This window comes from Pteropus vampyrus, unplaced genomic scaffold (assembly GCF_000151845.1).
Source record: "Pteropus vampyrus isolate Shadow unplaced genomic scaffold, Pvam_2.0 Scaffold4, whole genome shotgun sequence".
Classification (NCBI taxonomy): domain Eukaryota; kingdom Metazoa; phylum Chordata; class Mammalia; order Chiroptera; family Pteropodidae; genus Pteropus; species Pteropus vampyrus.
Window position 1 is genome coordinate 14,796,002 of NW_011888785.1, and position 13,885 is coordinate 14,809,886.

Here is a 13,885-nt window from a genome sequence, read left to right on the forward strand (position 1 = left end):
TCCTGACTTCAAAGCAAAGTTTAGAGGAACAGTACACGGTTACTAAAGACTGAGTTCCAAAGTTTACCACTGGCTAAACTCACATTATTTTACACCTGTGGTACAAAGCAGATACTTAAGAAAGGCGAACACGATTCTATACTTATGCTTGACTAACAGACAGCTCTTCCCCTGAGTCAGCTAAGCTAGGTTTTGTTGCCTTAAGACAAAAGTTGAATTCAAAAAGAACAAAGCTTGTATGAAAAAATGTCCCATATTTAAAAAAAAAAAAATCTCACAATCATCATTCTGTGTGCTATTCAGGCACTGAAAAGGTATACCCACTGAAATTACTTTCCACCATTGGTTTCAGGATGTAAGACGATTAAAATGAGAACATGCTAAGAAGATTCCACTACAGTTCATGAAATCTGCCTGCCATCGGAAAATATCAAAATGTAGTCTCGCAGAGGCTGGTCATATTGTAGCATTTATTAAACTTCATCATTTATGATCACTGTATTATAACCAAATTAACCCTGACATAAACCTTTGACATTTGAAAACACAGAGAACATACTGATTTTTCAACTATTTTACTTATATGTACTTTCCAATTCTCATGCAGTGCTCATAATTAGAAGATTCTGTACATTAATGCTCTCACATTATGCTGATTAAGAACCAAGTTCAAAGGGTAGAAAAATGCCAACAAAAATTGATTCTCCAAAAACTGCTCATGGATATTTTTCACTGTTCCCTATAACTATTTACTTACAGTCCATTCTTCTGTAAAATGTATAATGAAAATCATATGACAATAGTTATGATGAGGCAATAATACCATCTCAGGAAAGGAATAGAACAAATAAAAGCTGAAGAGAAGAGATCGGAGCATATCAAAGCCATTGCAGAACACCACAAAAACTTCAACGTTTTCCACTTTCCAGTTGGGAGAACATGCACAAAGTATTCTTAGCAGACGGTTATCAGGAGTGCATGAAAAATTGGCCTTCATGTTCCATATGTTGAGAGACGATCAATGCCACTGAGGACAAAGAATTGTGTTCATTATCTTTTGGGTCTGTCAATATCATCTATAGCTGCTAGAAGTTTCTGTCTTGCTTTCTTATTGATATGGGATCCCAGGCAAACATTTACCAGATTGGTCAGCTGCTTTGTTGAATACTCCTGCTCAAAAAAAGAAGATCAAAATTTAGTACACTGAGAGACAAGTATTTGATCAATGCAATGAAAGGACAGGCAGACATTCAGATCTCAGTGAATAGTTACTGAGCACTACAAACCAGCGAAAAGCAGGGGAAATTATAGCTGAGACATGAAAGACAAACTGTTTACTGAGCTGTAATAATGGAGAATAAGAATACCATAGCAAACATTTGGATCAGGCAGCATGAGAATCTTTTTAACATGGTAGATAATCTGACATGCCTATGCTTTTTATTTTTAAGATCACACACTTTTTGCTTGTTTTGTGACAGCCTTTGTTATTAAGTTTTTAAAATACACTGACATTTCAAATTTTTTAAATGCTACAAAATAAGTATTTTCTGACACTCTACATTTTGCAAACATTTTATGTAAAAGACAAAATTCTCCAACCACAGAACAACTCCTCTGAGAGATAATAAATGAATCAGGTAACAAAGATCAGAAAGGTACTGGTTTTTAAACCTTCATATTTAATTAGTAACTAGTAAGTAAAATTAAAACTATGCCTATTTTCTGCTGTACAAATCTATTTGGTTCCTGAATTTCAGATAACAAGTTGCTAGGATGAGAATGAATAGGGACTCATCAGAGATTTTACATACTGATGAGTTTCTGGGGGTTGAATAAAAGAGTTCAGATAGGGAAAGAGAGTTGTGTCAATCATCTAATAAGAAAAGAATAGGACTTCATTGGATGTCACTATTAAAGAAAGTGCAATTTCAAAATACGAAAAAAAGTTCATTTTAAAAACTCGGAAAATTATCCAGTTTGTGTATCTGACCTCAGAGCACCTGTAAGCACATGGTAAATTCTCTTAAGTACTCGGTCAACACCTAACAAGTGCTACTGTTATTAAGCACCAGACTAGACACTGTGGGGAGGTCCCTGGAAGACAGGACAGTCCCCATTGCTGGGAAAATTTCACTGAACAACAAATATCAGTTAGTTAAAACTCTTCCAAAATACTACACTAAAAATTTTAGTTCACTATATTAAAAGAACACATAAAATGGTCATTGTTCTTGCATCAAATAATGAATATCTAAGAGCTATGCGTTTTCTCCTCAGCTTCTTGTGCTCTTTCCCTAGATCCCATCCTCAGCACCAACCCCGAAGTGTTTACAGCTTACTTTACTAAATGGATCCTAATGACACTCAGCAGTTCACCTGAGTTTAGCATGTTGGCTCTCAGATGTAAGAGGTCAGTGGGACTAAAAGTAGTCACATTTTTCTCAATTCTGAAATCACTGAAAATAATATGTACATTTCTACTTTGCTCTGAAAGATCTGAAACTGACCTACATGTAGGCACATGTACACAAAACTCAGGCTAATGGTCCAGGCTAATAGTCATTTCATTCCTCCAGAGTGTTGAAATCAAAAAGATGAGCCTGATATATATAAATAATTCCTCATTTCCTTACCTTACCCAATCAAATGAAATAAAAATTTATCTAGCTTTTACTGATGTTTATACCATAAATAAATGTGAATGCTAGAGTTACTGAAGAAATAAGATTTGGTAATAATTTTAACCTTTCTCATATTTTCATTAAATTTGTCTTCACATATTGCCTTTCTAGACAAATGAGGTAACAATCATACAGAAAAGCTCCCCATATTAATTATGCTCTGGTAAGATATGCTGATTTGAACTGTGTCAAAAATTCGGCATCTTAAATAACACTTAATAAATAGTATTTTTCTACTTATCTAAGTATCTACACAAAAGAAAAATAATCTCATCTATACTTAAGGTAAAATCTAATGAAGGCTGAAGTTACATTTAGCCATTTAAATATCAACATATTCAATCATCACTACTACATGTCAGTGTGTTCATGATGTCATCAATTCATTCATTGTTGAGGGCTATAAGATTTTTACCTTGTGAATCATTTCAATGTTGCTGTATTCAATTTGTTTTGATGTTAACCAACTTCAACCTTTCCTTACATCACAGGTGCAGGACAAACCATAGCTAACGTTCAGACTCTGACTGTCCTTCCAGATAATTACTGTTATAGTTTACGAAGGTCTCAAAAAGATTTGATTAGGCAAAGGGCATTGCACAGACACAGTGTGAACATGGTAAAGACATGGTCTGAGTAGTTCATGCTAAAAAAGCAAATGTTTCTTTATATTTCACTCTCATGACTTTGAATTACATGATATACCAGACAGGAACAGAACAAAGGAAAAGAAATAAAAACTTAATTAACTGTTTTCCAGCTCTCACCCTGTGCTCTTTGATCCAGCGTTCCATGTCATTCTCAGTTAGGTAGTAGGCTTTAATATAGGTTTCCACAAATTCTTTATCAGGAATGGGTCTAATATCTGTTAGTTTTTCAAGTTTCATTAAAAACTGTTGAAAATCCAATTGCATCAAGGCACGACCCTCATTACTACATTTCTTGACATTGGCATATCTAAGATACACAATAATAGAAGAAACATAAATGATGGGATGGTTAGAAAAAGCAACCTTCAGGTTCTTAAACTTTTCTCTAACTCCAAACTGGATAGATTCTCCTTGAGGTTACAAAAAAAAGAGCATGAGCTCTGAGTTAGAAAGACTAAGTTGTGTTTGTACTCCGTCGCTCAGTAGTGACTTTACCTATCTGGGCCTCCGTTTCTCCATTTGCAAAGCAAAAAGATTAAACAACTTCTAAGGATCTTTGCTGCTCTCCAAAATTCTCCATACTCAATTAAAATAATCACCTGTAGGAAAGCTGAACTGGTATTCCAGTTAATTTGGCTACCAAGAATTATTTATAAAACTAAGCTATGAATACTCCAAAGTAATCTTAGTTTCATAAAACTGTTCAATATTGTAGCTACTTGATACAGAGAAAATAAAATAATTTTTCCATGAACATTCAACAAAGCTAAAAAATGCTAGAATATAAGTGCAGAAAGTATATACATATTTTTCATAATAAAACATTTTATAGACTTATTCTGATACCCCACACTATTGAAAAATGGTGTGTTCTGTGGTTAACCAGTAATAAGAATGAATATATTAACCCTCACATATATTTTATTACTCATAAGTCAGTATCTCAGTTTTTCAATCATAGATAAGATAGAGAATCCAACCCTAGAAAATGAGGTACTCCCCCTCATTTCCAAGAAAAGTAAAGTTTATATCATTTAAGGTGACCAAGCTTTTTTAAAAAATAAAAAGTATATTATACATAAATATAATATTTCTTATTCATTTTTCTACTTTATTAAACAAACTTATTAAAAATACTTTTTTGGTCAGGATTGTTGACACAGCCATTTTGTGATTTTTAGCACTGTTGGTTTCAATACAGAGTGCAAGATTGTTGTCAGCTTGTCATTGTCACCTTCCCACTTTCTAATACATTCTTTTTTATAACTAGTAAAAACTGCTGAGAAATCAGATAAATGGTAGTGTGAAAATCCAACTGATGTGCAATTCTAGATCACTCTGAATGGCCTCTGAAATAGTGGTTTGCTCCCCAGGAATACTGTAAATGTATTACTGATTCTTACTTGTCTCCTAGATGTATGGGCAGAGTAAGCAGGGTCTCTAAAGTGGGAACATTATTACCGATAGATCTGTGAAGTCAACATAAGAAAGATTTATACAGTTTACAATGATATAATAATGATATTATTAACAGTAATACAGTGGTTAGCAGGACTCATTCTGCCATCAGAAAACAGGAGTTTACAAATCGTCTCTGCATTTAAAAACTGTGAATTTAGACAAGTTATTTCACCTTTTTAAGCCTCAATTTTCTGAAGCTAGTTTTTTTCATTGATATAACAGTAAGAACAACAGTGTCATCAAGGAGAATTCATGTTAGGTTTTGATGATATAATCCTATGAAGTCATTGGTTCAGAAAATGACACATAGTGCTCAATAAATGTTATGTATCAGCATTAATATCATACCATTAGGTAATTAACATTAGTTTAACTTTCAGATAACGATTAGATGCCACATTCCTTACCTCCACCAGCTGGTTCTAGGTCACCAACAAGAAAGCATAGACAGAGGCAACACAATGGAGTTTAAGGTTTTGTCTCTAATCATATTCCAAAGTCAAACCCAAATTATTATGGGGTTATCTGCTATTTATCACTATCTCTACCTATTCTCTCCATCCATTAGTGACAACATATAATGTTATTCATATGTTAAGATTTACTATTGAAAAATCAGATAATGCTTTCATGAAAAACTCACCCTTCTACAATAGTTCTATTAGCCAGTCGTATACAATGTTCCCAAAGTATATTAGATACAGGCAAAGGTATCCGAACTCTCTTAGAAACGTCATTTAACTTCCTGTTAAACTGCTCAAATTCCTAAGAAGACAAAAATCATAGCTATATGTGAATATAATTATAATGTCACATTGCTTTCCCATCTTAGTGGCAAAAAAAAAAGAAGATTTAGAAAGACTCAGAATCAATCAAAGTAAAACAAAAAGAGATGACATTAAATTTAAACTTAGTGTGAGGGTTTAAGTATATCGAATTTAATAAATGATGTTTTAATACAGAGTGTGTATACTATATTTCATCTCAAAGGGAATAAGTGTCATTAACTGATCAAACAATACTAACAATGTTCAAATGTTTTTACATTTCAAATTTTCCTATGATTCAGTATGGATTAAGAGGGCTTAATAAACTAAGTCTTTAAAAATATCCTTGAGAAACCCAGTTTTAAAAATATATTCTTAATAAGCTTTCAACTCAAAGTGAACTATTTGTAATTTGTGGTTATCTTCCTTACAGAGCAATCTAATAAATTATTTTCTTCCCTAAGTATTCTTAGAAAGTAAATTATTATATGCCAAATAATTCGAAGGACATGTAATAGGTGCAAATTTTTAGTACAGAGGATAAAATAAAACAAAATATTTTATATTACCTACAGAAAAACTGAACATTTTTATTACTTATTAGTAACTTTTATGATACCACTCTACTAAAAATAAAAACACACATAATTAATTTAGACAATTCCAACAATTACATGAAAGCAGCAGATGGTTCACCCTTCAATAAATATATCTCTGGTTTCTTTGAAATATTTTCTAAATATATTAATTTACAAAAGTAAATGCTTTTGATCCTTCCTTGACAATATATTTAAAGTAAATTTAAGAAAGTTTAAAAGGACATTTTTTCTTCAGTTTCCTCAAAAGAGAGCTACACAATGTTTAACAAGACTGACATGTTCTAATTTTCTAATAACATGTAGGAAAAAAAAATCTAATCTGATAATCACCAAACTACCATACAATGATTATTGTGTTACCGTTTGCTACTTCCTAAATCAGAATTTTTTAAAATTTATTTTTGATAGTTAATTGCTTTTAATCATTTATGAAAAAAAGTGCATCTTCAACCATAAGCTTACTTTTGAAAATCAAAGTTAACAATTGCTCTTCATCTTTTTCATTTCATGAATCTAGCAGAGCAGTAGTATTTCCTATATTTATGCTTCACTAAAGTCTGCTTTGGATTTCAAGAGTCATGATTCAATACTTTTCATTAATATTTTAAAGATAAAATTATGTGCTTACTGTGTAAAATGTCATTCCATCATTGCTAAAATCGTGTTCAAGAATGTTTATTGTTAAATGGATAATAAAACCATTTTACTTATGAGTCTTTTGAAGCAACAGTGCAGACTGCTTTTACCTAAAGGTTTGGACTTGGAAAAGTAATAGAACAAAAGTTATCATAAAAGTTTCCTTATGAAAAGTTTTAAGTTGCTAAAAATTGGGTTCAGGTTAATAATCTGAATAACACTGTTTTTTTTTTTTTCCTTACATTAATGTTTCTTGGAATTAAGAATAACTGCAGCAAGCTGCCTCCTTTTAGTACACATATTCACTGAGTTCAAAGTCTCTTTCTTGCATCCATATAAGTACTATGGTTAGTTAGCATGTCATAAAAAAAAAATTAACTTTTCAGAAATATAATTGTTCAAAAAAGAGAGTGTGATTATTCATAAATCACACTTATCTTTTGCATTTCAAATTAAAATTCCCAATTGAAATTGCCTGGGTGCTCCAGAAATGGTGCTCTCTTAGGGTCATCAGGGGCACAGTCTCCTGCTAATGAACATCCACTACTGCAGAAATATCTTCTAATTAAACAGGAATATATTCATGTCATGACAGTCATGGCTACTGAGATGATATGAAAGTCAGCCAAGATACGCCAATTAAACTTTACTCAAAGTGGGAAATTAGTGAACAAAACAAAAAATCTACAAAGTATTCTTGGGTCTAAAGAAAACAAAATTCAGAAAGTAAGCCTAATCCAATTCAGGGACTTTAATACCATGATGCTAGAAATGAGGTAATACTGTAACTATAATCCCACTACTTTAGAGCTATGGCAATTATAGGAATAGTTCTCTTTAATCATTTTTAAGAAAGATGTTTCTCAGAGTACTTGCCTTTAACAATGCATCTACATAGATGTTGTGCTGTGACATAATTTCTTTTACATCCCATTTCACATTAGCCATCAGGAGCAGCATCTGTTCATAATCAATGGCTTTACCAGCTACAATCCAGTAAATTGGTTTGCGTAGTTCACTGGCAGTTGAGACTGTCTGAAATAAATTCCAAGAAATGAAAACAAATATTTTCTAAAAGTATCAAATTTATAAAAAATATTTTGTTCTTATTTTTAGTACTCATTATATCAGAAAATAAAGCATTATTCATCTAGGTATTTCAATTATAAAAATAATTAGCGGGGCAAAGTTCTAACTACACATAATTTTGAGACATTCAATAAACTTGAGGCCATAGGAACTACAACTATAAAAGAGCTACAGATATTCATGCAGTCTAGCAAATACTTCTCAAATTCTTTCACTTCTATTTCAACTCCCACTACCCCACCTTGAGATTCCATTCTCTCTCGACTGTATTTCTCTAACAGCCCTTAAACTGGTTTCCATGCCTCAAGGCTTGCCAACCAAAGTTCATTCTTTACACTGTCCCCTAAGTACTCTTTCTAAAACACATACTTGCTCATGCCACTCACTTGTTTCAAATCCTCCAGTAGCTGCCCAGTACCCTTGGAATAAAGTACAACTCCTGGCTGAGAGTGCTGTACATCATGTGGCTCCTGTTATCACTCTGGCATCCTTCCCATCACTAACCCTCTTCTCTGCTCTGACAATTTGAGTTGTCTTCAGCTGCTCCCATGTACCATGTTCCCTCTCACGTGCTCTTCATATAAGCCATTCCTTTAATTTGGAATATACTACCCACTCACCTGGCTGGTCAAGTTTAAACATATTTCCTCCAGACAGTCTTTCTAGACAACCTACTTCCAACTACACTCCCTTTCTTCCTGTGCTCAGGGTTTAATACACTGCCACGTTTCTTTCTTCTTTTCATACTTTACTCTGAATACAGTATTATTTGGCTCTTTCTCACTAGACTAAAAGTTTTATGAGGTGCTCAAAAAGTATTTATTTAATACAGGAAATTCAGGAGTGAATAAACAAATATTCGAATCCAGCTCTCTTGGGATTTGGAGAATGACCACCAGTTAAAAAAACAAAAAACTGAAAACTAAATGACGTGCAATAGTCTTATCTTTTCACAGCTGAAATAATACACAAGACCATCTCTGACCTGAGAATAAAACTGCTGAAGAAAGGGCTTTTTGACTGCAGGCATCACAGCGTCCAGATGTGGCTGAAGGAACTCAAATTGTTCGGCCAAGAATACCCTAAAGGAAATAAATAATCCATCATGTAAACAAAATGCAGGAGTTAGAACCTATCAATACTTTTGTATATGTCATCTTTCAGACCTCTAAGCAAAAGTTTGACAATTAAAATTATTTTCCACTTTAGTGAACTACCTTTTATGACGACTTGACACACACACTTACAATCTACACAAAATCTAATGCTGAGTTTATCCCTGAAGTCAGCTGAGAGAGAAGAAGGGTGACTTTAGAAGAGCTAATCTGGATACCAAGGTGTAGAGTCACGTTGCTTTGCATGTAAGATATGAGCACAAATAACATAAAAAATTGAAGAAAGAATACAGCACTATTTTTTGAAAGGATTTTTCTCTTAAAGATCCCATTCAATTATTCAATTAGCATTTAAAAGTTATTTAACATCTGACACTTCTCAGAAGTCACCCAAACATTTATAATATGCAACAAACTAATTTGGCTGAGACATACATGTGAACTTCAGGTTATTTGCCTGGAAGACTGTCAGTAGCTGCACTGTTTTTTCTTTACTTTTTGTTACGCACACAAAACTCTGACTGCGTTTTATGGAAGAAGTTATATGTTCTAATTGTATTAAAAATTAGGGGGTTTCTAAAGGTTGGGAAGCATTCTTGCTGATGTCAAGGGTCAACTATATTTAACACTAAACTGACAACATAACTACAGTTTCTCTAGAATCACAATTTGATAGGAAAATAGAAAGAATACTATAACGTGCTTTTTTAAAGTTTTACTGAAAGTAAAGACCATGTTGTTAATGACTGACACCTAAAAATTTCTCCTTCCATTTATATAACTGAAAACCAACCATGCAATTTTAAAAGTCGATTAGTAATCTATTTTAGGATATACTTCTCAGAAATATGTAAATGATATAAGTGGAAGATATACAGCTAGAAGTCTAATTATACAATGCTTACTTTTATAACCTTTCTTAAATATTTAATGACAAAACAACTGTTTTTGACAACTTACAAGGATTCTGTGGCTACAACTCTTTCTGCCAGCCCATACAATGTATCCCCAGATGTCAAAACCACTAGGTGACTGAGGTGTGGGCTCGGTACCTTCTCCTTTCTCTCTTCTGCTGCTGTGAGTGTGGCAGTAGGATCAGCTGAAACTTCCTAAAAACACAACACACATGTACACACAACCTGAAACAGCAAATCTAATAACAATAAACAATGTGATCTGACAAAAATTGGAACTATAATTAAAACACTCTTAGGCATACATTAATTACATTTACTGTCTATTCCTTTTTTCCTCTTTTCATATTTTCTAACTGCTGGAACTTTCCCTTGTATACTAAATAAAAATGATCCAACTCTATATGCTATTATCTGTGCATGATCTAAAGTTGGCCAACAGAAGGAATCTTTATGAACTGACAGATTTTCATAGAGACAACAGTGAGATGCCCTTCAAGAACTTGTAAATGAGGGAAAAGAGACTGCTGCTTGTTAACTAAACTGGTAAAATCTAAAATTATGATATGAGCAACCATCTCACACTCATTCCTAAATCAAGGTAACCCTGGTATAAACTCAAGAAGGCAGGACCAGAATGTAGTGAAACAGAACCAACTGTATTGTGTATGTCTAGGGATGGATTATCGATGAGAAAGAAGATGGTTAATGGGAATAAAAGAAAAGGGATGCCCCCAAACCAGGGTACGTTGAGCTTTAAAAGATCCTCAAAGAAAAACAGCACAAGATTTGGATACAAAAAAATCTGGTGCACAAAACATAAATCTAGATTACGTTTTAAATCAATTACAGAGTCACAAACCTTCAACATTTTCTTTGTGAATAAGAGACATCAAATGCATAGGACTCTGCAAGTATAAGTTAGATTTATAAATTTAACAAAATGGAAATAAAACATAAAACCTTTCAAATCAGCAAAGGGTTTTATTCTTCTTTAGTTCTTTTATATATCCTAACTTCTACTAATGATATCTCTTTTCAATCTCTAATTACTCAATTAGCATTTAAAAGTTATTTTGAGAACAATTGTGCTTTCTCTAGGGAGAATCAAAATAAGGGAACTATGCAAGTTAATCAATGCTGCAGCTCCATTATTTATTTCTTTCTATTAAAAAAGAAAATAATCACCTTACCCCTGCAAAAAAAAAAAAAAAAAATCACAAAAGTACATACTGTTTGGCACCAACTGGTTGCCTGTGCTATTTAATTTAATTTCAGTGGCTATTTAATCACCATCTACCAGACTGCCCAAATGAGAGACACAGAATCATTCATGAGTCTCCTTCCTCCTCACCTCCATCATATGCCTAAACAGACACCTCTCTAGTTTGTTTCTCCTCATGTCACTACTTCATCAGGACCAAGACCACAGCACTCCTAACTAGACTATTCTAAAAGCCCCCTGATAGAGACCTCTCACTTTAGCTTCTTCTGTTTCTACTCTCACAATGAACTGGTTTATTTTTCTATAATACCAGGCGATCTTTCTAAAATGAAGACATGATGACACCACTCCCTAGTTTAAAAGTCTCAAATGACTATCCACTCCCTACAGGAAAAAGCTTACACCTGTTACCATGATATTACTCTTTACAACTGACACGTTATCTTGCCAGCTGCATTTCGAGGTAATCTTGTAGAGCCCTAAGGTCTAGCCACATTGGCCTACTTGCTACACTTGTTCTACAGACACGCTTGTCTTACTAGCTCTCTCCTCGTTTTTTAAGCCTGAGATCATATTCATCTCCTTTCCATAACTTTCTCAAGAAGAATTAGTATCTTACTTGTGTTAATGTTATCAACACATATACATTTGTCTGTATGCGGCATAAAGTGCACTTTATCACAGTTATCTCCCACCTCATGAGGGCAGGGACCAACTTCATCATCTTCGTATCACAAGACCCTGGCATGCCTTCTGGCATTAACAGGCTCTCAATTAGCTTAATTGATGGAGATGATAAGAGTCTTCATTTCCTCTCCTCCTGTTCTCTTTCAAGCCCATTCCAATGAGGCTTTCATTGGTCCCACTCCAAAGAAAGTTATCAAGGTCCCCAGTGGCCTCTTTACCGCCAAATCCAGTAGTCAATTCTGAATACCCATTTTATTTAACTGATATGTAGCACTACATGGCTGATCTTGAAAAACTTTCTTCACTTAGTTCCCAGAACACTATACCCTCCTGGTTTTTCTCCCATGCCACTGGCCACTTTCCAGACTTCTTTGCTAGTCTGTCCTTCTCTCCCTGGTCTTTAAACACCACAGTGCTCTACAGTTCAGTCCTCAGATTCTCTAACTTATGTTCTATTCCCAAGATGATTTCATCTAGTCCCATAGTTTTAAATGCCATCCATATGCCAACAGCTCAAAATTATAGATTAGCCTTGACTTCTCTCTCACCTTTAGTACATTTATCATATCTGAAACTGAACTCTTGATCCTCCTCAAATGTGTCCCTTCTAAAAGTCTTATCCATCTCTAGTAATGGCACCTCCATTCTCGAGAAGATACGTGTCATCCTTGACTCCTCTGAGTGTTATACACTGCTTCTAAAAAAAAAAAATCCATCAACAAATCTTGATGTATCCACCTACAAAACAGGACCAGATTCTGACCAAGTCTCACTACTTCTTCCACTAACTCTTTCGTACAAGCCACCTCATCTCTCTCCTTAACTGTTACACACTGCAGCCAAAATAATTCTCTCTTCAATAATTAAGTCAGATCATGTCAATTCTTCTGCTTGAAGCTCTTCGATGGTTTTCTGCCCTCCTTAGAGTGAAATCCAAAGGCTCCACATGATCTAGGCTCTGGCTACCTCTCTGGTTTCATCTATCACTGACCCTCTTGCTTACTTCATTCCAGTTATACTGGCCTCTTCGCTCTTCCCAGAATAGGCCAATTATGGTACCGTCTCAGGGTCTTTGCATTTCCTGTTCTCTCAATTGAAACGTTTTCCCCTGAAATAGACTCCCTACAAGAAAATAAGCTGCACATGAGTAGGGAGTTTTGTCTGGTTCCTGCCTCTCCACCAAAATTGTATCCTTAACTCACAGAACAGTGTTTGGCATCATGTATAAAGTGTTCAATAAACACACACTAAATAAATGTTTGTTGAATAAATGAATTCTCATCCAGATGGCCCACTCCCGTTTCCTTCAGGCATCTACTTCAATGTCACCTTCTCTGAGGGACTTTGTCTGATCACCTAAACAAAACTACACTCTTTTTCTCCATTTTTTACCTTCTTTCCTATTCCTAGTTCTTCATTACTCTCAACACAATCTGACATTAGATGAGATATTCATTTATTCTTTATCTGCCTCCTCCCCTAAAGGAAGTGCAGTCTTCTACAAAATACACCTAGGCACTTAATATGTATTTGCTGAATGAAAAATAAAGATAGGTATCCAACTACTGTGCATCCCGAGTCTTGTCCACTCATCGCAGAGCTCCTTGCCTTCTATTTCCAACACCTCCTACAGCACTCTATATTTTTTCTTAGTTCAGAGTTGTGAATATCCATCTCAGAGCAAGTCAAGTAATGATGAGGAAATCTAAAACCTTGAAACAAGAAAAACTAATAAGAGAATTGGGGGAAGAGAAGAACTCATTGGGGCCAGATGGCTAGGCTAACCAAAGCAGACTCAAGTGGGATGGAAATAGGAATAGCAGAAAAATAGTTTCAGAACGGTAGATTTGGCTGCTATCAGGTAAAAATGTAAACTGAGAAGGGTTACTTTGCATGGTTATGAGTTAGTTCCTTAAGGAAGGAGAAATTCGATCAGAAGCTGTATGTATGTATGTATAGGGTCTGTATGAACACCCTATAGGTTAAATAAGCATAGATAAGTTTCCTTCTGTATTTCTGTGAGTAGAAATCTGGAGTATTATATTCCACAAGTACAAC

At 34.3% G+C, this 13,885-nt stretch overlaps 1 protein-coding gene across 1 annotated transcript in view; it reads right to left on the bottom strand.

Moving 5' to 3' along the window:
- Positions 1–451: 451 nt before the first annotated feature.
- Positions 452–13,885, bottom strand: part of VPS50 (VPS50, EARP/GARPII complex subunit) — a 122,851-nt gene continuing 109,417 nt past the window's right edge. The window contains 6 exon segments of the mRNA XM_011363613.2: positions 452–1,170; positions 3,452–3,641; positions 5,439–5,560; positions 7,674–7,832; positions 8,872–8,968; positions 9,962–10,110. Coding sequence (XP_011361915.1) covers positions 1,051–1,170; positions 3,452–3,641; positions 5,439–5,560; positions 7,674–7,832; positions 8,872–8,968; positions 9,962–10,110 — 837 coding nt within the window. The 3' untranslated portion in view covers positions 452–1,050.